We start from the raw sequence: 24,553 nt of genomic DNA, 5'->3' as shown, positions 1-24,553 counted from the left end.
TTGTTGGGGAGATTTCTATGTTGCAATTTTTGATTGACAGCCTACTAGCTTTATATCCCTTGCTTGCAGCGTGGGCTTTCTCTTTCACTGCGAGCTTCGGATCACCCGCCCACCCTCCCTTTATTTAGGCGTTTGACCTTGCTATGCCTCTCATGGGGTCATCTGCTTTTGGGGCAGGGGCCTGGTAGGAATTTTCCATTTGGCTGATTGGCTGGTGCCACTTGGTTTTCACCTACTGCGTAGCAATTCATCACAACTTGTAAGGTTGCGGTTAGGCTTTGGTTACTAAAAATTGGTTGGTGGAGGGATCAGGATTGGCTGTGCCGGCCCCTCCAATGGTTGCTGTAGGAGAAATGGTTGGCCGTGCCTGACCCTACAATGCTGCTGCGGGGAATTCCGTTAAAGGAATCCAGGGGCTCGCCATGCTTTCGTCCGAACCCCCTACAAGGGGCTAGGGCCACGGAAGAGCCCCTGGGAGCAGTTGAGGAGAGTAGAGTCTCAGACCCCCATCTCCATTCTCTCCTTAATTTGTTTTCCTCGCCCTGACTTCCGCAGGCAGGCGGATGTCAGATAGTCGTAACCAATGCCTAAGCACCCACTCACATTTTGTATTTTAAATAAAATTGTGGCCAAAATTATGCCAAAAACTTTAAACCTAAATTTCTGTGTGAAGTAGGCATCATAGCTGCATACTGTCTGTAGTATATTGGCCCTTCTGGTTTCCCTTACCAGAACTGTGCTTGTTTTGATCCTGTCTTTGAAGCTGCATTGTTTCTCCTTGATAAGCCTTGTTTTTAATTTTCTTGTTAGTTATGTGCCCTCTTTGTGGCCTCTTAATGAAGCAGTTTACTGTTGCGATCTTTACTCTGCATATATTGTACAGTGGACCCTTGGTTTATGAACACCTCGGTTTACGCATTTTCGGTTTACGAACGCCGCGGACCCATCTGGAACGGATTAATTCACTTTCCATTACTTTCAATGGGAAAGTTCGCTTCAGTTTATGAACGCTTCAGTTTATGAACAGACTTCCGGAACCAATTGTGTTCATAAACCGAGGTACCACTGTACTGAACATGTATTGCAGTGGAGACTGAATAGTAAAGAAAAAGCAACATTTTACAAGCCATTTTGCTAAGGAAAAAGAGGGGAACTCCTGAAAGTCTTCATAATATGACTAGTTAGAAAGACCCGTTTTTTAAAAAAAAAAAAAATTCTGTTAACAGCATTTCTCCTCTGGTTAGATAACTCTACCCTTCTACAAAATACATTTCTGCAAAACATGTCCTGCTATTTAATGTACTGTAGTTACTTACGGTACTTACTGGGGCAGTTTGAGTACTTTCTTTTCTTCAACTGGAGCAAAATAGAATTACAGTCAGATATGGATATGGAAGCCATATCATTATTAGAATCAATTTAACCATAAATTATTAGTTTGTTTCAACTGACAGTAATGAAGGGGTCTTTTTCTTTCACCGACTGTGAATTAAGCTCAGACAGTTCTAATATATCATTTTCTGGTAGGGAATACAGAGCTGTAAGTGCTGCACTGGGTGACATTTCAAGAAGAAAACTGCATGAGAAATTAGTGTGGGATACTAGATTAAAGAGAAGATTAGTATTTCTACTGTGAGAGCCTTCAGTATTTGCTTCTCAAATAATATGGCCTCCAGGATGAAAATAACTATATGCCAACTCCCTCAGTGCCATTGAGATTGTAAATAAGATATTTTTCCATTCAAAGCACATGTTTTAATAAGGCAATTTGAAACTGCTTTATAGGGCAGCTTTCCTGCCACATGGGTGTGTGTGTGTGTGTGTGTGTAGAGTATACATTGAGTGGATGTGTGTGTGTGTCAAGGTTTATTTGCTTTAGATGAAAAACGTGTTTAATATCTTACACGTTTTAAAGACACGTGTGAAAAAGTAAACCTGCGTATTAATTAGGCCCACCTTGCCTCTTCCTCCCCACTCTCAGTGAAGAAAAGAGTACGATTCGAAAACAGAGGCGCTGAATGTACTTTTGTGACTCATGAAAAGTCCTTTAATAAAAGCATAAACAAACAAACAAACAAACAAAAAAACCCAGGGAATTGCACAGAGAGTTGGTTAAGGGTCTGTTTTGGCAATCAAATGATATTGTAGAACCAGGAAAAGTGCCGAAAATGGCAGCATAGATGCTTAGAGAGCTGGAACAATTGTTACAAGGAAAGGGTCCAACATTTGTTTTTGGTTTTTTTTAATTTAGAAAAAATTTCCAAAGTTACAAAATAGAAGCGTATACAATTATGCATGTAGTTTCCTCCTCACATTTCCCATCATTCTTAACTACAGTTCCCAGAATTCTTTGAAGGTGGTCATGTGCTTTAAATGCATGGTGTGTGTCAGCCCTTAGGTAGATTTTTTTTTAAAGGGTAGGGCTTTAAAAGAGGATTAAGTACTGTAAATGCATGGAGGATTAGACTGGGGAGCAAATGTGAGGCAGTGCCATGGCCCTCGTGACCTTATGGTGGGCTCCTGGTTGACCATTGTGGGAAGCAGGATACTGGACTAGATAGGCCTTTGGTCTGATCCAATTGGACTCTTCTTCTGTTCTTATATTCCTCTACTGTTTGTTTTTTCCATGTTAAGAGTTTAAGCAGGCGATAACCAGAGAGGTGGCCTTTTCAGCCATAGTGCCTCACCTTTGAAATTTGCTCCCCAGAGCGGCTTGCCTGTTGCCAACTGTATATTTTCTTTTAGACACCAAGTAGAACCTTTTTGTCTCCTGTGTGTGTGTGTTTTTAACCTTTTAGGCATTTTGAAATGTTGCTGATTGTTCTGTTTTTGTCTGCTGGGTTTTCAAAATTATGGTATAGGTACCTCGGTTTTGATACTTTTAATAGTGCATATTACCATGGAAGCAATTTGACTGAAGCGGTGTATATAAATATGTTTAAGAATTTGAGACCAAGTCTCAAACTGCATGCTCAAAAACAAGAAGGGTTCTGAAGATCACTCCTCATTATTTAAAATATTGATATCATGTTGCAGTTAATTTTCCAAAGTTTCTTAATTAGTGAGTGTATATAAGGATCGAGGATAATGTGCCCTTGAGCTCCCCGTGCTACTTTATTTGTGAGATTATGATACACATCTCAACCTCTTTTAATAACTATCTTGCAGTATTTAATGTGTACTAATTACCTGTGAAACATATAATGCCATAAAGACTAATTTAAAATCTCTTGCTAATTTACTGCTAGTCTTGTCACCAGCGGATAGGGAGCCGGGGGTGATATCAAATAATAAATTCCCCATCATACCTGCTGTTCATAGTGTGCTAGGGTCAGTTTCGGGAGTTACAAAAAAAAAAACAACACTGTAGGAGCCAACAAATAACTTATAGGCCAGAGATTGTCTTGCTGACTTGTACGAATACAGTAATTACTGAGTTGACATCTCTTGGAACTTCCTGGCCTTATTGGAGCACAAATTTTGTTCATTTTGACATTTTTCTTCTCCTTTTTCTTCATTTCTCCAGCCTGAAGAACTCACCAATGCACTGGAAATCAGCAATATTGTCTTCACTAGTCTCTTTGCCCTAGAAATGCTTCTGAAACTGCTCGTGTACGGCCCTTTTGGCTACATCAAAAATCCATACAATATATTTGATGGGATCATCGTCGTGATCAGGTAACTGGCCTGGAGTTGTCATTTTATGTGAACATGTAAAGTGATTTCTCCCAACTGGGCTGTTTAAAATAAAGCTGCAGGAAAATAGTAAGGAACGTTTGAAATGTTTATGGGGTGTCTCGGTTCTTTTCCTCTCTCTGTTAGAATATGTGCTCCAGAACTGCTGTGAAAACTTCCTAAAAAGCAGCACTGTCTCCTGTCTCTCGTGATTATGTGCAACAGCACCATTTTGATAACTTCTTCAGGGGAATTTCCTGCATAGGGGAACCACTGAACGGCATCTACTTAAGTGCTATCTTCCTTCCTTGTGGCAGCCACACACTGGGAATGGCAGCCAAGAATGTACCCGTTTTCTTTAGCACATATTATCTTTAAAAAGGGCATGACAAAAAATAAGATATTTTTATCTGCAGAACTTTCCAGTTGAAGAGATCATTCAACATTTACCACTCATCCATTAAGTAAAGTATCTTCAAAGTGGGCTTATACCTATCTGGCTGTTCGGTTTTCAGGCACGTGCAAAATATGTTAGGAGTGTATGCTGGCATAATTCTTTGTAATTCAAATGCAAGTTCTGGCTATTATTTTCAGAAATCCTAAGTTCTTTGGGGGGGGGAGCTGAAATATATGCAGGTAACTTTGTCCACCTTAAACATTAACAATTTAAGAAAATGAAATGAGTTGTGTATATAACTTTATTAGCTGTTAACATACCAAATTAGGAGCATTTGATGTATTTATTAAATACTCCCCCCCCCAAATCATAATTGCATATGTACCCAGTCTCAAAACGCGCATCAGTGCTGTAGTAAACAAAATGTGATTGTTTGCACTTGGAAACAGTATACATACAGAAGAATATAATACAGAAACAGAATAAATTGATTTTTTCAAGAGCGAAAGCTCAGAACACCACAATTCTTGTGATGTAATTAAATTTCACAGATAACTTTGCAATAGGAAAATATGAGGTCCCCCCTTCCCAGTTTATAACAACAGTTTCAGTGGGTGTTAATACTGAGCCTTTAAAATAAAAACACCAGGAAAATGTATGTTTCTCCATTTGCCCCTGGGCCTCCATATTTCTGGAGCAGATACTTGTAGGTCCCTATTATCTGAAGTTCTTTTCTCATGTAGTATGGAGCATCCTGTGAGCACCCCTGTTTCACACACTTGCATTGCCACTGAGCTCTACTATAGCTCAGTGACTATAGGCCTTCCCCACTTGCTGTATGCACTCTATGCGTGGATGTACTGCTTCCTCACAAGAACCCATTTAACATTATTCTTCTATCTTCTTAGTGTCTGGGAGATAGTGGGACAGCAAGGTGGAGGCTTGTCTGTTCTACGGACCTTTCGCCTTATGAGAGTCCTGAAACTGGTCCGTTTCATGCCTGCTCTCCAGCGCCAGCTGGTGGTGCTCATGAAAACAATGGACAATGTCGCCACATTCTGCATGTTGCTGATGCTTTTCATATTTATCTTCAGGTGGGTACTTAAATGAGCCCCTTCATTCCCTTTTGAAGCCTGTTGTGTCTGTGCTTTGAGGTGGAATCGGCCAATATTAATTTATTTGCCATGGCAAAAACAGTACAAGTTGCTAAGATGGAAAGTGATTTAATGTAACTCTGCATATTTTGAAAATGGTAGTTATTTCTTTCCCCCACCTGAGTGGTGATGTATGCTTCTACTTCTGATGGCTTTAACCTGAAACTCCCCGGGCTGAGCAACACTTTGTTTTGTAAGCTTGTGAACCCTCAAGAGTCCAACAGTCTTCATCTGAAGAGTTTTCAAACTTTTTCGTTCCAACAAATGAAGCCTTATCCTATATGAGCCTTCAACTTCTAGTCACCACAGGGCATGGTGTCAGAGCTGAGAGAAAGTAGCTTACTAAAAGCTGAATTCCCTTTTTCTTTGTCCTTCCATGAGTGGTGGGGTGCAGGAGTAAGGAACTTCACTCCAAACATTATTTGCTAAGATGGAAGAGTCTCTCTTCCAATACCATCTTGTTCTTCTTCTTTAATATACTCATTTCCCCCTTTCGTTCAGTATTCTTGGGATGCATCTCTTTGGTTGTAAATTTGCTTCGGAGAGAGATGGAGACACTCTTCCCGACAGGAAGAACTTTGATTCCTTGCTCTGGGCCATCGTTACTGTTTTCCAGGTAATGCAACCGTTATGGCTAACAGTTATCTATTTCACAGGGTTTATATATTGGTTGATGGTAATCAAATCTCAAAGAGGTTTTTTAAAAAATCGAATTGGTTTACAAAAAGAATAAGCAAGCACCTATCCCTTGAAGAGATAACAGCGTGAGATTCTCCAAAATGTCATACTGAATGCTGAGAGAGAGCACGTGTTATTTTTTTCCTTGAAAAAGAGGTGCCGGAACTCAGAGATCTACAGTGGTACCTCGGGTTACAAATGCTTCAGGTTACAAACACTTCAGGTTACAAACTCCGCTAACCCAGAAATAGTAACCTCACGTTAAGAATTTTGCTTCAGGATGAGAACAGAAATCATGCTCTGGCAGCGCAGCGGCAGCAGGAAGCCCCATTAGCTAAAGTGGTGCTTCAGGTTAAGAACAGTTTCAGATTAAGAATGGACCTCTGGAATGAATTGAGTTCTTAACCAGAGGTACCACTGTATAAGCATTTTGGGAGTAGGAGTGGGGAATGCCTGCTCATAAAATACAGAACCTACTTAAATTTAGGTTTTCCAGATGCAGTTCTTAGAAACCCATCGTCTTTGCAGAATTTATGTTTTTGTTGTCTGAAATGACAAGCTTTAAAATGGCAAAGAATTGAAATAATTATTTATTCAAAGAAAAAAAAATATGCTTGTTCACTTCAACTGAGCAGGACAAATGAACTTTAAGAGAGTGCAAATGATCTGTGCTTCTATCTCCCTTAACGTGTCTTCCCCTCCTCCCCCCATCCAGATACTGACTCAGGAAGACTGGAATAAAGTCCTGTACAATGGCATGGCTTCTACCTCTTCCTGGGCTGCCCTCTACTTCATTGCCCTCATGACATTCGGAAACTACGTTCTCTTTAACTTGTTGGTTGCCATCTTGGTGGAAGGTTTTCAAACAGAGGTAACGCCTTGAATAACTTACTTATCTCATGCTTGCTATTGGGTAGTACGGAGGATTTAGAACCCCTATTATCTTATGAGCAGATCTGGCAAACAGAACAAAAGGGAACACGTAGCACTAACATCCTTAACAAATACTTCAGTATGAACCAAACTCTTTAGCTTCTATCAAAGGCTAAACTGAAAATAGCCAGCATTATTATAGATGCAGAATTTATGCAATAACTACTGGATGGAATGAATGCAATGCCAGTGCCTTTGAACCATGCTTTGTTGCATTTAGGAGCCAAAAGCAACCCCATAAACACATGGACAAAGTTGGAGGAGGAGTGATGTTGCTGCCTTTCTTGCTGTTGTTCCTTAGTGAATGTCTTTCTTCCTCCTTAAGTGCAACACTTTGGCATATATTTCCCCCCCCCCCCAATCTCTATGGACCGATTTGCTAGAAACTGGATCTTTTGTTAGCTAAACTTCCTCTCTGCCACCATCTGCAGGCAGCTGGAAAGCAAATCTTTGAATGGAGTTTGGCCTCCATGTTTTACTGGCAGGCTGGTTTATAACGTAGCTGAGTCCTCTTAAAACTAGCCCCCAAGCAGTTCTCCCTGCAGCTGGGGATGGTGGACAAAAATCTAGTCTCAGAGCAGTAAACTGTCATAGTGAAGGTTGAAAGGCAACATTATTCTGCATGACTTCCCAAGCATGCCTTTGATCTTGGGCTTTGTTCAGCAGCGTCTAGTGGGTTCTAAATTAAAGTGTTGTTAATAATATAGGTGTGACAGGAGAATAACAACCGTTGAGGTCTGTCACCTTTTTTGCCATCATATTCATTCACACTATAAAAATCCATTTAGAAACGCTGCTATGATTTTTATTTATTTCTTTCAAGTGCCGTTTAAGGAGAAGATTTATGGGGGCCTCTTAGGGCAATGCAGCTGGAGTAGCTGTTTATTTGTTCTTAATCATATCTTTCCCAAGTGCCTTTATTTCATTTATGTCGTTTTTGCTTGGTATCATGCCCATGTCTCCATTTAATAGTATTTTTTTTTCATCTTCAATAACCTAGGAAGGGGTCATTGTGCCAATCCTTTCTTTCTCAAGGAGTGGGCGATATATCACACTTCAGGCAGTAAATGCACAACCACCTCCTGGCTCTTGCCCAAATGGTTACATGATTCTTTACTCTTGAATGTGTTGGTCCTAGCAAGTCTACCTGCCTAGAATGTCTCTTGCTGCTAGTTATTGGTTTGGTTTGGTTTGGTTTGGTTTGGTATGAACGTTTGCTATTGGTTTGGTATGGATGGCCTGAAATTAATATGGTGCCCAGTATTATTTTCTAGAAAAAGAGATGCCAGAACTCACCATGAACACCTCCCTTGTTCTCTTATAATGGCAATGGCACCCACCTGAGAGGTGCCAAAACTGAGTTCCGGTGAATTACAGCTGGGGAGAAAGCCCTGATGGGTACCCTTATATCTAAAGGACACATGAGTGTAGCCTGGGGGCAACTGCCCCCCTAAAGCAGTCCAAAACAAATCTGAGGTTCTCCCCCCCCCCCCATACACAATTACTGGCTACGCCTATGAAAGGACATGTATAGAACACAAACAGGTTTGCTATTTCTTTGCTGTCGGGATGTCCCCTGAATTGAGTCAGCAAAACTCTATGAATTCCTACACAGTTTACACAGATTTAGGATCTGTCTTTCTTTCTTAATTTCCGTTCTATTTAAAAACAAATCAAACAGCCTTCGAGTTTCATTCGGGCTTTTCCTTCCTTACAACGTGCTTTGCATACAAGTAATCCTATTTCAAATAAAGTAGCAAGGTTTACTGCTGTCTTATCATGTGAACCTTTTTTTTAAAAAAAAAAAAACTCAAATACTTTTTGCTCCCTTAAGTGCCCCGACCCACCCACTTATTTGAGATTTCTCTCTGAAAACTTATCTCAATGTTGCGGTTGGTTTTATCTTTGTGATCCTCAATTGCCTTTCTTCAACTCTGGAAACACTTTGTTAATTTTAGTGCCTGACTGCGCAGGACCCTTTTGTTGCTAAGCAGCAGCCAAACATACAAAGGAATGGGGCTGTTCTAAAACACACACACACACACAAAAAACCCTTTAAAACATAAGCCTAGCTGGTGCCTCATGCAAGATGCACACAAAGCACGTTCCCTGAAGCATGCAAGTGGGCTATTTATTTATTTATGCTCAGTCTGAATTTTGTGTCTGAACTTGCAGCAGTTGTAAGTTGTGCAATAAGAGGAGTGCGACTCTGTTTGACAGAACTGGTAATGCAAAAATTACTGACTGAGCTGTCAGGTCTGTACCCTGGGGGATATATCTTGGGGGACGACGACAACAACAACAACGACATTGGCTTCTGGTGAGAGAGCTTTCTGTCAGAGATAAAGCTTCTCTCCCGAGGGACTTCATGATAATAATATTATCTATGAAGCATATTATTCCATTGGTAATCTTTTCATGTTACCTACAGTTTCTGTGCTTGTCTCAGGCAATCCTTAGTGGCTGGCTCATCTTCAAACTTGTACCCTACCACAAAACAACCTATGAGCAAGGGAATGGAAGCTGTGTGTAAATAATTAAGATTCATAATGGTAGTCATACTGTGCCTAAACTATGTGTAGGAATAGAGCCCGAGAAAGGAGGAGGGAAATTATGAGCTATTTTACTGTCACCCCCTGGTGGCGCTTTTGGAATGGGTTGGCCATGCCTTATACTTAAAACACACTTCTATCACAATATTGTCCTTTAAAAAAACAACAACCCACATTTTAGAATTTTCTGGCTTATCCTTGTGCCTTCCTTTCTGCAAGTGAGTTTGATAATAGTTTAGATTGAGCAGCTGATCTATGTATGTTTTATTATTTGCTTAGGTCCAAATTTTTGACCAGTCATCCTTTCAATTGGTTCTAACTTACTGACATCATTACCCTGGAAATTAACCGTACTGTCACCAACTATGGCAGGGAAGAGAAAATTAAATCCTTAGCCAACAAATTGAAACCTGCATGAAAACCTTGCCTGCTTGTACAACAAAGTCAGACTGATTATGTCCAACATATTTCCCCCCCTTGAACAGCAGACACATACCCCTTTCTATATCAAAACCTTAATGGTGGTTAACTATGTGGCACTGGGGAGTGGAGGTGGGGGCTTCTGCTTAAGAAACACACTTGATCTTATGAAACAGATATAAAAATGCAATACTGTGCTAAATACTTGTTAATATATACAAACAAGCAGTAAATGAAAGAAGAATTCTTTGGAACTCTTAATTTTAAGGTAAGGCTGATATATATTTTCCCCCATGAAGGATGTTCAACAGCTTGAACTATCCTTCGTACAGAGCAGATATGAAGGCATCAGGTGACTCAAGTGTAGTGTGACCTGTTCCACTGCTTCTCCTTGATACGAAATTGACCCCAATGGGTGCCTTCCCTTTTCTCTCACTTTTCCCTTTTCGTTTCCATCCTTTTTATGCCGATATCTTCCACTCTCTCAATTTTGATGTTGAAATTTGTAAAGCCTGTAAACCCGCCTTCCCTTCCTTCCCTGCCCCTTTCCTCACCCTCCTTCCTCATTTTTACTTCAGGAAATCACCAAACGGGAAGCAGCGAGTAGGCAGTTAAGCTGTATTCAGCTGCCTGTCGACTCGTCAGTGGTATGTAAGACCTTGGCATGAACACCCCAAACTTTGTCTGATAGTTGTCTCTCTCTCTCTCTCTTTTTCTCTCATTCTCTCCCTCTGTGGTGAACAATCACATCATTGCCGCTGTTCTCATCATGGTAGTTGTTTGGTTTTGGACTTGTTGTTGTTGTCAAGTTAGCCTTGATTTAAAGTCTCTTCCTTCTTTGAGGGAATCAACAGAGTCCCCTTAATAATTGAGAACCTGTTCTGGATTCCTTCCTTCCTTCCTACTGAGATTTTTCTTCACCAGCTTCTGGTTTCTCCCTAAAAGGTAGATGCCATTTTAAATAATATTTGCATATGGAAGTTCAGTTTCATGCCTTGGCCAGTGCTCTCTCCAAGCCCTAGATAGGCTTGAGCAACATACTGCCTGTGACTCCATGGATCCAGGTTTTGATTTCAGTCGGGATCACTGGGATTTGCTTGCATTTACTACGCTAATGCACTTGCCCTTATGCATGTAGATTTGTTTCATGTTCATGGAGAGATATAAATTGTTATATCTACTTTATATAAATTATAATAATAAAATAATAATAATAATAATAAATCTTTAATACGGTCAAAGACCAGCGAGATAAATTTGTTTTATCTACTTACTACCAATGGCTGGGGTGTACTAGCTTAAGCCCAGAGACCATTCAAGACACACACACAGACTGCCCATTGGATTAAAGTGAATTCTAAGATAATGTGACCCATATTGTTTTCAACATATTCTTGATCTTGCACAGGGTTTGCAAACAGGCTGTTAACTGCTTTGCATACCACACCCAGTTCTTGTTAAAAGAGAGAGAGAGAGAGATTAGAGAAACCCCTCAAAGACAGAAGAGACCTAAAATCAAGCATGTTTTGTGGATACTCATGTGTGAGACAACTCTGTTCTGGAAAAGTCAGTGCTAAAATCGAGGCAGCTGCAATAAACGCTGGCGTCTTTAAAACAAAACTGCAGATAATTGGGGCAATAATCTCTGAGCGAAATCCCCCAGTCTAGGGTATGCAGGAAAGGTCAGAACAAGTTTTAATACTCCTACTCTTTCATAGAGTTACGATGTGCTGATGGACCTAAATCCTAACAGTGTTCTGTATCCTAACAATGTTTTCTTTATATTTAAAAAAAAAACCAGAATGATGACACAAAAGCTATGTCAAATGTTGACGATACTAAAAGTCTTCAAGGCTGCATTTATTTCTATGAAATCAAGCACTTCATGAATTGTGCTTCCCTTTCCACAGCCTATTCCTGCCATGTGTCTATCCTTTCCCATTTTTTTTCCTCCATTTCCATTCAGCATTGGAAGCAGCAGCTTTTATTTAGATGAAAAGCCTCTTGTGTTACAGCCAGATACAGATACTGCCTTCCCTACATATTGTATATCTCTAATGCCCTGTAGGCCATCTCAAAGCACTTGTGCTTCTAGAAAAAAAAAAAGATTTAAACTCTGCATTCACTCATACGATGCCTTTTTCATCCAGAAAGGCAAACTGGGAGTGCAAAAACAGGTAATTTCTATTGGAGCCCTGGTGGGTGATGCTCCTCTGTGGCTAAACTTAGTGCTTAGTGTACTGACAAAGGTGCTGGTATATTATTTGGCAGGGATGCTTTATTTCAAAGAAAACATGGGGTTTGGTGCTGCAGGGCTGGAGGATAAAAGTATCTCCCCCCCCCCCCGTTCTTTATTTATATTTTTAGGAACTCAGCTTCACTCTAAAAACCACCAAGTAGTTAATTAATTAAGGACCCAGGTGGCTCTGTGGTTAAACCACTGAGCCTAGGGCTTGCCGATCAGAAGGTCGGCGGTTCGAATCCCTGTGACGGGGTGAGCTCCCATTGCTTGGTCCCAGCTCCTGCCAACCTAGCAGTTCGAAAGCATGTCAAAATGCAAGTAGATAAATAGGAACCGCTACAGCGGGAAGGTAAACGGCGTTTCCATGTGCTGCTCTGGTTTGCCAGAAGCGGCTTTGTCATGCTGGCCACATGACCTGGAAGCTATACGCCGGCTCCCTCGGCCAATAATGCGAGATGAGCGCGCAACCCCAGAGTCGGTCACGACTGGACCTAATGGTCAGGGGTCCCTTTACCTTTAGTTAATTAATTAATTAACCTCTCTTTTATTCATACTTTTCCACATACCTGGTGGTTTGACTCTAGACATTTGTGCTAACATAGTTGCTTGCAATATGATATTTTATGCAATGTCATATTGTGCTTTGGTACATTTCCTCATGCAAAACACTTTATTTTTCTGAAGCAGCAAGTCTTATAAAGGCACCTACCTGAACAGGAATTTCTCTCATTTTTTGCTTGAAGCTTTAGTGAGAAATTGGAATTGTAGAAAAATGGACTGCCAAACTGAAGAAACCACCCATTGAGTTATTTCAGGAGTTTCCCAGGTTTCAGCCCAACCCATCATACTCCTGTATCATATTCATTTTGAAGCATATAAACACAGCTGACCTTTTGGGGATAATTAAGTGAGCCATTTATCTCCACTAAATGGCATAATAATTTATTGTTGAGGAAACGTATTTAATGCATTGGCTGATTGAAAGGAGCAATGCAGCTATTTTACAGCAATGCTATTAATTCTGGGCATCATCTCAACAGGGGGCAGCTTCAGTTAAGGCTCCATACTTCAAATCTCAAGAGATACTAAATAGATAAAGATGATACCTTATGCTGGACCAAATTCTTTGGGTGTTAAGAGATCATTTGGTCATGAAGGTTTGTGATACTTCTGCACTTAAACTGGGGGTAGAGAACCTGTAGCCCTCTGGAAGTTACCAGAAGGCTACAAGGTAAAAAAAGAAATCATTGCTGTCTATTGGCCATGCTAGCTAGGGCTGATGTGAATTAAAGCCCAACAAAATCTGAAAGGTTTGAGATTCACTACCCTGCCCTGACTTAAAGTAATAAGCATTTGATAAAGAAACATCACCCTTTCCTTGCCTATTGCTATGCCTCTTGTTATCTGTAAAAGCATGGTTAAATCATGTCTAAACCACTAATGAATTGATCCATTAATTGTGGAGATTAATAGATTACTGCTTCTAATCCTGTTTTAATTGTCTTAAATAAACCAGTTCATATTTAGTATACTGTATGGGGAACTTTCCAAGAGGAGAAGTCAGGTTGATTCTGTGTCACACAAAAAAAATCTAATTAGTTTAAGTCCCTTTTAACGGAATACATTCCTTAACAGTCCTCACCTACCATAATAGGGGGAGACTGGGTATTTCTAAGTAGACCTAATGCCCTACATACAGACCTGGTGAAGATGCAGGATTTTGTGTTTTTGTATACTCTCTATTTTGATGAAGAAGCATCTTTGAGAAAAAGTTCAAAGCTTGATTGGAGAAAAAATACATTATGTGCTCATCTACATAGACAGACACAGGCACTTAATTAGAGAAAATAAAGGTCATTTATGTTGATGATGTGTCCTGTACTCTTTAATCAGGCAAAAATTGTTTTCAAAAGCTAGCCATTTAACATTTTCCTCCCAACTACTGCCCATTCTGCTTTTCATGTTTTGCCCAAGCACCAAATGCCATCAGGGTGAGCCAAGGCTTTTTAGAACAGCAATGTAGATTTTGTTGTACTTTGCTGTGGTAGTTGCCTTACTTTAGCTAGAAAATTAGGAAAGTAAAAATGTGCTTGGCTTCTCTGTTATCGCTGCATCAACTTCTTCCACTGACCACATCAAACTCACTGGAGACTACTCTTCTCCGGAATTATGATTTCTTCAGGAAATCAGACTGGAATAATTATTGTATATGCTGTTCCTGGCTGATATTTTTGGGTTATAACACTCTCCCATCTACCGTACCACCACATGTGCCAGTGAATTGGATCAGAGGACTGAAGGGGAAGGTATTGAGGACCCTTTGTTAATGATGCCTGATCTTAGAAACCTATCAGTGAAGCAAATGGCAGAGGCTAATGAGCAAGTGAATTATTTAACATGGAATTGGAAGAAGCTCTAGGCCAACCTCTAATAGGGACAAGCTTTTTGTCAGCTTCAAGCTTCTAATTTGTTAGACAGGACTTGCCCATGTGGTAAAACCCTGTTGCCTATAACCAAGTGATCCAGATCTTACCATTTCAGTCATGTGGACCCAATGTCACTGCTCTTTGCTGGCAACCAGATAGGATATATATATTTACTTCAAGCCATTCAAATAAATGAATTCACACTACTAATCAATTGATTGTACCAGTCTAAATTTTGTAAAAGTCTATCTTTATTATTGAACTTGTATTCTACCCTCCCTCCCAAAGGATAGCTAACAATAGAAAGTGTCCTCCCCCCAAAAAAGGTTTTCACTGCAGATTTTTTGTATTGTTAACTATTTTTGAAAAAGCTGCATGCAGTAATCGGATTAGAGGCTGCCCACTTAGTTGGCCTTTCTGTCTACATATTCCCATTTTCCAGTATCGTCACCCATATTCCCTTACCCACTGTAATCACCAAGATACATTTCAGGTTCCTGGTTAAAATCATGATTATTTTATATATTATCAATAATGGTAATAATTAGTGAATCGCATTCCATGTATATGTCTCAATGCAATTTGCAAACAGATTATTTAAAAAAGTAAGTTAAGAGAGTCTAATTTCACTTAGCCAATAGAGCATTTAGCTGTGTTTCAGTCAGAGATTCCAACTGATGGAGGTTAAACAGTTTGTTCCTGCCCTATTCAGGTCTTTAGCTGCTTTTGAATAAAATGTAGCATCTCTGCCCTTCCTGAAGGATTACTGCATAGTGAATTGATGTGCTATCAATATATGCATGCATCATTTTGTGGAAGGTGATGTCCCATTGTGGTAACAATTTCAGTGGAACAGTGGATATCTTGTTGGGTGAAAGGATCCTTTTATTCAGAAGGGGAATCCTGAGTTAACTTTCGCTTTTTCATCCTGCTTGCTAAGGCACTTTGTTTTGATCTAGGGTGATGCTACTAAATCTGATTCTGAAGGTGAGCTTTTCCCCCGTTGTCTGGAAGAAGACTGTGGGCTTAAGAACTTTTCAAATCCAGCCTGTAAGTAGCTGCTGCTCCTTCAAAGAGAACTGTTTTTCATTTTAGTATGAATAGCAGGTGTTAACCTCTAACTCCAGAATAGTCTCACTTTGAACTAAAGTGATTTTGATTCAAGAGAACATAATTGAATGATTGTAATCAAAATAATTCAGGAAGGAAAGTCCTGTTTGGTGGCCTTAAAAATGTCATACATGGCTTACAGACCATTAGCTTAATGGGCCGGTCTCGTTCCCTCCTCATGGTGGGGGGTGGGGGGGAAGAAGACTTGATACTGCTGTATATCAGCTGGGACCGATGGGTATTGCAGTCCAACCTCATCATGACATCAGGTTGGAGAAGCCTACTGTACATTATGTTGCTCCTTCCCCCTGCCCAAGCTGCTTACCTTTAAGGGTGCTGTTAAAAGACCAGAAAAGGGAGACTGGCCTTGTTGGTATTTCTCAATGGGAATGGAAGAAGCAGAGCACTGCTACTTGTAATTCATGTGTATTTAGGAAAAGTGATCATAGGTAAATGAAAGAGAGTGGAGTAGAAGAAGTGTACAAACACAAAAACATGAAACTCATACAAGGGTGGAAGAGATGAGGAGGAGAAACCCCTTTAGAGCAGAAGCACATGGCATCAAGTTGGCATCAAGACTTTGACACATGGATTCACGTGCCTCCACCCTTAGGGTATGACCTAAACGTCCTTTGTTTTTCTCAGTGATGGCTCTTTGTGACCACCCAGAGCTAAAGAAGAGCTTAACACCTCCGCTCATCATCCACACCGCCGCTACACCAATGCCCATGCCGAAAAGTGCCATCTATGGGGAAGCGGCTCAAGGCTATGATTCCCAAAGAGCTAGTAGCATCTCCATGGATCCTAATACATACGATCTCAAATCTCCAGTACGTGAGTTGTCTTTCTCGTCACGCTGTTTGTTTCTTGTCTTAGCGGTTGTTTCCAAGGGTGTGACGTAACAGAGCACCTACTGCGATGTTGAGCTGATGCCATCCATTTGATGGCTTCAGGCCTTGCTAACTGAGTGCAGGCCCCACCTGGCTTGGTTTTCTTACCTGTTCTTTGCTGCTTTGCCCCAGGTGAGCGCCCGGAGTTCCCCACACAGTCCTTGGAGTGCCGGAGGTAGCTGGAACAGCCGCAGGTCAAGCTGGAACAGCATTGGGCGGGCTCCCAGCTTGAAACGTCGCAACCAAAGTGGAGAGCGCAAGTCACTTTTGTCCGGAGATGGGAAGCAGAGTTCAGAGGAAGGGGAAAGCTCTGATGAAGAGCAGTCCAGTCGGACTGGGAGCATTAATGGCACTATACCTCACCGCATTGAGTCACTGGAAACCAAAGGCTCTTTTGACTTCCAAGATACCCTTCAGGTGCCTTCTCTATACCGGACCAGCAGCATACACAGTAGCCACACCTCCGCATCAGAGCACCAAGATTGCAATGGTAAAACAACCTCCAGAGTTCTGATACAGCAGCTTCATTTGGAAGATCCACTTCCTGAATGTGACGATATGGATGATGAAGGCAACTTGGTAAGTGAGAGCCAGCACGCCTAGACCCTTTGCTTCAAAGGGTTTAGAAGATAGGGGAAAGTTCTGCTTTTTCTTTGTTTAATTGTTGGGAGTGTTTTTTGAATGAGCACAAAACATCACTGGAGTCCATGTTTGTCAAGTAAGAAATCCCTTGGGGGCCAGGTCTCTTTCAGTCACTGGAACTGAAAGCGTTTAATCAAGAGAAGCCCAATGTAAGATGTGCGCAGGATCCGAGGCCCTGATTACATAATTTTCATTGGGACTGCAGCGAGGGGAGGTTTATTTAACACTTCATCCAATGTGGTCCCCTTAAAAATCCCCCCGTAAGGCAATCACCTTATGGGAGGGAAGCTCCTGTTGGCAGCAATGGCTCCCCCCACCCTCAATCCCAGTAGGAAGCCCCTGCAGAGATAAAAGGGCATGTTTATCCACCTCCACTCCAAGTAGAGGCTGGATTGGAGGTGGTGGTGTGAGGGAAAATGCTGTGGCATACCAGGTTGCTCTGCGAGTTTGACATGTTGTGGTTTTTATCCAGCACAACCCCAATGTCTGCATATTGTGAAGCATGAAATCACAGAGGGAGGGAAACTAAATCTTGTCATTTTGCCATGCAGGCCCTTCCATTCCCTTGCTTTAGACTCCTTCAGAATTTTCAGAACTCATTCAGAATTTTCTGTGGGTCTTCTTTTTTTTCTTCAAATAATTTTTATTGAAGATTTTCAATTTAAACATTAATCACATCATCATAACATAGACTCTTAACCTCAGAAACAATAAAGAAAAAGAGCACCAGAAAAAAAAGGAAAAAAAGAAAAATGCAAAAATAGCAAAAAACGAAAAAAGAAAAGAAAAAAGAAAAATTCTTTAAATCTTATCCAATATTCACTGACATAGCTTCGGCTTCCCCGTCCCTCCCTCCCCGAGTTCATTTTACACCCCACATCAGCAATTTTCTCATATCAAATACAATTCATAATGTTAATTATCACTTCACCAATTATTTTCATCTTACATAAAATTTTGTCCAAAAAAAATTCAATCAAATCTCTAAACTAAACCCCTTAGCCTGTAATTTCCCTAAAAAATATTCCCAAATTTTTTCTTACTAAGATCACTATTTAAATTATTAAAGCATTTTTACCCCCCCCCCCTCCTTCCCCTGATTGGCGATTACCTGCAAACTTTGGCCAGCTCCTTTTAACAATCCATTTTTAAACCATTTTAGACATCCCGTATTAAAGTTCATTTTGTTTTTTCACCCCACTCCATCCCTCGCCCACTCCATACCCCCTCCCTCTTTCCACTTTTCCTTCTGTTGCACAACTCTCTTTCTCCGCCTCTCTTTCCCAACTTTCTTCTCTGTTCCCCCCCAGTACCATAGCTTTCTCCAAACTTCCATCTTTATTTGAATAACCTTGACTAGAATCTGGACTCCCCCTCCCACTGAGAGACCAACATTCCGAGTCGAAGCCGTCTGCGTAAAATCAATGTCCTTTGCAACTTCTCCCACAAGTTGCTCCGGTTCTTCAGTTTCAGGCTCTTCTATCTCATCCTGTAATTCCAAAGTGTCATTTGGGGAAAACTCTTGTAGCACTTCTTTAAGACTTTGTATCTGTCTCCCATATTGCCGGACATCTTCTCCCAGCTCTTGAACAAGCTGTAACAAAAGTTGCAGTCTCTCTTTGCCCAGCTGGGTATTCATTGTTGTGTCTATCCAGTTCCTTTGTGTTCTCCAATTACGATGAAGAAGGCATGGTTTCTTTACCCCAAGATGGCGCAGATTCCAAATCCTTTATTTATTTATTTATAGAATCCAACTTGATTTTTCCCAATTTAAGCGTTCTTATCCCAGAGTTCTGATATTTCCGTGCCTGGTTTGACAGTTCACAAACTCGTTTTTTTGTTTTTTTTTAAATCTTCTTAACCGGTGGAAGCACTCTGTCGGCTGGACTTTGTTTCCAGGGTCTTGCCTCCAGGTTTATGGAGGGCTCGTTCCCAGATTCAAACCTTTCTTTGCAGAGATCTACAAGGATTTCTCCTTCCCTTGGCTCTGCCCCACAGGGAAGGGTCTTGCTTAATTTTTTAGCGGTTTTTAAGGTCCCGATCTAATGTATTGGCTGCGGGCTTGGTAATTGCTCGCTTGTCTCGGATGGGGGGGGAACGACCTCCGTTTCCTTTTTAGATTCCCTTCCCCGGACCAAATAATTTCTTCTTAATAATCCAACAAATTTTACTCACAAGTCCGATCTTGATTCAATTTGGAGGTATCTGATGCTCAAATTGTCGTCGGCACGGAGCTTTGCATCCCAGAGGTAGCAATCGACCCAAGGCTCCGTCCCGCTCCGCCGGCTCTCAGCGCACCTCGCAAGGCGCATTCCGGGCGGCGGGCGGGACTCAGCGGAGCTCAGCTGGGTTCCCACGGTCCCGGAAAGCCAAATCCGGGGGTTCTCCGAGGGGTCGCGGTGCCCTCGCAACTCCCCCCCTCCTCTGGGTCGCTGGGGACTTCGGAGCCCGAAAATCCCCCGCCGATCGCAAATGGCGCCAGACCGGAAGTCCAGAATTTTCTGTGGGTCTTCATGGGTAGCCAGCCCAGACTGTGGTAAGCCCAACATTAGCAAGTGGATTATCTTCAGCTATTCAGTATGCATTGTTAGCAAAAACAAAACAGGGAGTGAGAGAAATTTTCCTTTTTTTCAAAGACAGAGCTATATCCTGTGCTCGGTGGATGATTTCTGCTTCTATATACTGTATTCCCTTTAGAGATTCCTAAGGAAGGAGAGAAATTGTCCTATTAGCCTCACATTATAAAGAGGCAGTACTCTAATGAATGTCGCTCTTTCCTAGGCCATGGAGGCCATTTAGAAAATGTTTGTTAAAAAGAACAGGTGGGGGTAAAGCCATAGCTGCCAAGTTATCCCTTTTTTTAAGGGATTTTCCCTTATGCTGAATAGGCTTCCTCGTGAGAAAAGGGAAAACTTGGCAGCTATGGGTAAAGCAGGAGAAAAATCAGCTGCAGTTTGGAGCTGGATAGACTGGTGAGGCTAAGTTATCCCTGTATCTCTGTTTGCCAATAAATACCCACAGTTAGAACAGGGGCATACAGCCAGACTTACGTAAATTCAGGTGCAGTTCCTGCATAGCTGCCAAGTTTTCCCTTTTCTCGCGAGGAAGCCTATTCAGCATAAGAGAAAATCCCTTAAAAAAAGGGATAACTTGGCAGCTATGAGTTCCTGAGCACACAGAACAACACATACATACAGCTGATTCCAAAGAAGTAAACTGCAAGCTGACAGGCATCTCCTTCAACTCCATCAAGTACAGTTAGAGAGATTGCACAGAGCATCCATTAGGAAGGAACAAGGCCTCTGGGCACCCAGAAGATGCAGAATGTGACTAATCAAATCAAAACCTGCAGACATCGTTCCTTGTATAGCCTTGGCTCCTGGAGGGGCATACAAGGACTCTTGGGACCATCTCTTCTCTGCAGTACAGGTGAAAAGCATGACATGAACATCTGCAACTATTAGAAACAAATTCTAGAGAAGTAGATGTGTTGGTATGTAAAAATAACAAGTTTTGTGGCTCCTTTAAGACTAATAAATTGATTGTGACATGAGCTTTTTGTAAGCATCCTCAAGGATGTGGAAATAGATGAGTTTGTTGTGTGTGCATGTGAGTAGGGAGGTAAACAGATAATCCACCCATACATAGGACCAGCGATTGAGTGAGGGGGACTATCTTGCAAGGTGAAATTATAACAGGAATGAACACATGCAAAAAGCAGAGCTGCCGTGCACGAACCAATAATTTGAAGTAAAAATGATTCAGTCACAGGGTGTCAACAAACCTATGAACGAGTCTAGCTATTGCAGGATGGATCTCAGTTTGCATGATACCAGATGTGAGATTGGCATGCATCATGGTGTGTACCAAATTAAACAAACGAACAAAACAATAAAAATCCACTATAACATCATAAAATTACAAAGTACAGTGTCAAGTGACCAACAATGAATAAAATCATTTCTCTAAAAATGACAGAAGAATAACCTTTTCATTAAAGGACAAAATGTGAGAATTGTAGGTGCCTGTCTTATTTCAATAGGAAATATATTCCAAAATGCTGGTTTCACTGTGCTTAAAGTCTTGGTTTGAGTAGCAGCCCATCATCCTCCCCAGGCTGGATGCTTGGGGTCTCTGCCTACCTCAGTCAACGGCCCAATCCTGCCTGGGGAGACGTTGCCAGGGGATTGGCTAGGTAAGGGGAGGGACCACCCTGCCCACACAACAAAAGGTGTAGCTAACCTGGGAAGCGGCAGTCAACTTCAGAGCTTCTCCCACCCTTCACTCCCTCAATTAAATCTTCTTTTGAAGGTTAACCTCTTCTCCACAGGTACACAGGTGCTGCTACGTCAAGGTCGCTGTTGAAGGGCAGAAAAGAATTTTCCTGCATTGGCAGGTTTTGCCTTTCCCGTAGCAAAACATCACAACTTTGGCGGTTTCAGGCCTTGGGCGGAATCCTTTAGTCTAACTTCCTAAATGGGGGTGGTGGTGTCCCACGCCCCCTTTGCGACAGTGATAGCAGGGTTCCCCGTTAAAGGGGTCTTGAGGGGAGGCATTGGCCATACGCCGAGAGGTTGGCATTGCTCTCCCCTTCAGCGGCGGCGAACGGGGGGGGGGGGCTCTCTGCTTGAACATATGTTCTCCAGAGCCAGCCCAATCCCCACACATTCCGGATAACCCTGAAGTCTCCTAGATCCCCAGCTCCAGCTTTACTTCTGTGACCCATTAAAACCTGTGGTTGTTTTGGTGTTAAGTTCTTGCATTCAAGGTTGTAGAAAATTGCTGCTTTAAAAAATCAATTTCATAAGTCTTTGAACAGTTGGGTTTGCAAAGCTCTGGGACTTGTTCTTAACCTTGGAAAGTTAAACAATAGTGGCCACTTTTTTTCTGTAAGTTTTTCCTTGTTCCCTCCTTTTTATACATTTATTGCATTTTTCAGAAACCTATATGTCATTGGCCTTAAGTATACATTAAGAACACCCCCAATCAGGGGATTATCAATACTCTTACTTAATGGAATCACTGAGACGCCTTTCTAAAACCCCGACTGTCATTTCTAAGTAAAACACCAGTTGATACCAAAGGGAATGTAGTCCTTGGATAGACATATATTCACATCTGCATCCACAGGGACTCTGCTTGCATTTGTACATTACAGAATCCCTTCATAATATTTACTATCAAATGTGTTTGTTACAGTGTTCTTTTCTTCCACATCTATATTCATACCGACCAGGTGTGTCATCTGAAGTAGATGTGATTAGAATAACATAATTGAGCCATCTCTTTGAACATAATGTGAACTTCAGAAGCAATCAAGCTGATTGTAAGCAAGCCTCTATCTCTGGCCTCTGCAGAGAAAGAATCTTATGGATGGGGGAGGAGGACTCTTTTGAAAACGGGGGAAAGCCCAGCAAAATCTAGATGTAGACCGGCTTCCTCTAGGCCAGCTCAACACTTTCATTTCAATGCTTATTTTGCTACCTTCCTTTTAATTCCTTTTTCTCAGTTTGCCCCTAAAAGAAGACTGTGCATAAGCAAATATTTGGCCCAGGCGGTATGAAAAGTGAAAAAATTCTCTCCCACAAACACACACAGACTTTTTCTCAAAGCCCTTTGACTGACTTTCTTGAAACAATTACAGAAACTCAAAATATCTCTGGCATTAAAATTGGACAAAAGGGAGATATAAAGGGGCATTCTAGGCTGCTGACACATTCTGATTTAACTACAAAGCCTCAAGATAAATACCAAGCAATGCTTTGAATAGCAGATGCTTTTGGAACCCATCCAGATTACAAAATTATCTGGACCAAGCTATAGCTATTACTAGATGTCTCGAGGGAAGCCTTCTAGCTAGGACTTGTGGACATAACATCTTTAAATAACCCTGCCTAATTAAGGCTTTCCCCCCCCGGTACTGTATTTGGGGATCAGGTGATACATAGTAGATTTAGCCCATCAATCTGGAGGGGAGGGGAGCAGAGCGATTCCCTGTATTAAAAAAGAGATTCACATGTTCTCTAAACAAAACATAGATTTAACTGTGGAACAGAGAGGCAAGGATCAAGAATAAATTTGTCCTTGTTATCTGAACTGTTCTTACCTTGCTTGACAGGTAGTTTTCTCGTTCCTTAGTTCAGTTTGTCACTGAGCATTTTCATTACAATAGGAATTCTTCCACCTATTACCTGGGGCTAATGAGATTCCTAGCAGTGCTCATGACAATGCAGAATAGATTTTCCCCCCCACTTATTCCATTCAATTATACTGACCGGTCTAGTTTTTAGTGTCCAAATGACCATATAAGAAACTCACCTCTGCTTATTTTCTAAAGAAATGCTAAGACTCATAGAAGGAGCTAAGCAATTATGAATAGTGCTGAAGTGGGCGGGGGGGAAGTTCGCTGCTCCTTCTGGACATTGTTGCCAGTGTCAAATGGTGTCTGTGTGTCTGTGTGTCTGTGTGTGTGTTTTACAATTGCTTCAAAAGTGCTTAGCTATTCAGAAAGCATTGCCCTCCCTCTGAATTTAACAGTTTATGCCCTTGGTGATGTCAGCGTACTACCAGATTTGACCGGCTTAGTCAAATGCTGTGTGATATCATTTCATTTGCTGTATGAACCCCATTGTCTAGAATTGCTATGTTACTGATCCAGGAAAATGTTGCTGCTGTATAATTAGTAGAAAAATATGGTGCCAAAGCAGCAGCAGATAGGGGAGCTAATGGCAGTGAACCGGGTTGATAAAAGGTGAGCATTCACACACTAAGAGCTTTATCAGGAAATAATAATAATAATAATAATAATAATAATAATAATAACAATTTATTTATTTATACCCCATCCATTATATTTCTGCTTCCCCCCTCTACTCAGGAAAGCACAACTTTTGACTTGAAAATCAAAATGAGAGAATAATTTGAAAGCTTTAGTTATGACTGAGTTGGAAATAGGGACATGTAGGGAATATGTCTGGTTATCCAGCTTTTGCAGGTGGACTGGAGCTATTTTAAGGGGTGGAGCAGGTTTACTCCCTGCTTCTCATTCTCCACCATGCCTGGTGGGGGACAGACATCATCTGATCCAGCCACATATCTGACATTAGATGGAAAGGGCCAAAGCCCAGTGGTAGGGCACCTGTTTTGCATGTAGAAGGTTCAAGGTTCAATCCCTGGTATCTCCAGGTAGGGCTGGGTGTGGTCGTCGTCATCGTCCCCCAGAAACCCTGGAGATCAGCTGCCGGTCAGTGTAGACGGTGCTGAACTGTATGGACCAGTGGTCTGACTCAGTATCACATTCCTAATATGTGAGCAGGTCATAAATTCTCAGTGACAGGAAATTCATTTAATACTTCATTGTTAACATGCTAATTCATTTCATACAACTGCGTGCATATCAGGGGAAGAATGGACAAATAAACAACAATGCACAAT

General features: G+C 41.4%; 1 protein-coding gene across 10 annotated transcripts in view; it reads left to right on the top strand.

The window, feature by feature from the left end:
- Window positions 1–24,553, top strand: part of CACNA1G (calcium voltage-gated channel subunit alpha1 G) — a 323,342-nt gene that overhangs the window by 222,578 nt on the left and 76,211 nt on the right. For all 10 annotated transcript variants that reach the window (XM_035104356.3, XM_035104361.3, XM_035104358.3 and 7 more), the window contains exons 10-16: window positions 3,527–3,678; window positions 4,981–5,166; window positions 5,728–5,842; window positions 6,620–6,775; window positions 15,437–15,527; window positions 16,233–16,417; window positions 16,610–17,056. In XM_035104356.3, coding sequence (XP_034960247.3) covers window positions 3,527–3,678; window positions 4,981–5,166; window positions 5,728–5,842; window positions 6,620–6,775; window positions 15,437–15,527; window positions 16,233–16,417; window positions 16,610–17,056 — 1,332 coding nt within the window. The remainder of the gene's footprint in view (window positions 1–3,526; window positions 3,679–4,980; window positions 5,167–5,727; window positions 5,843–6,619; window positions 6,776–15,436; window positions 15,528–16,232; window positions 16,418–16,609; window positions 17,057–24,553) is intronic.

The sequence above is a fragment of the Zootoca vivipara genome, chromosome 2 (assembly GCF_965207765.1).
Source record: "Zootoca vivipara chromosome 2, rZooViv2.hap1.1, whole genome shotgun sequence".
In the NCBI taxonomy this organism is placed as follows: Eukaryota; Metazoa; Chordata; class Lepidosauria; order Squamata; family Lacertidae; genus Zootoca; species Zootoca vivipara.
The sequence above is the reverse complement of the archived record's forward strand: the minus strand, read 5'-3'. Positions and strand labels throughout refer to the sequence as shown.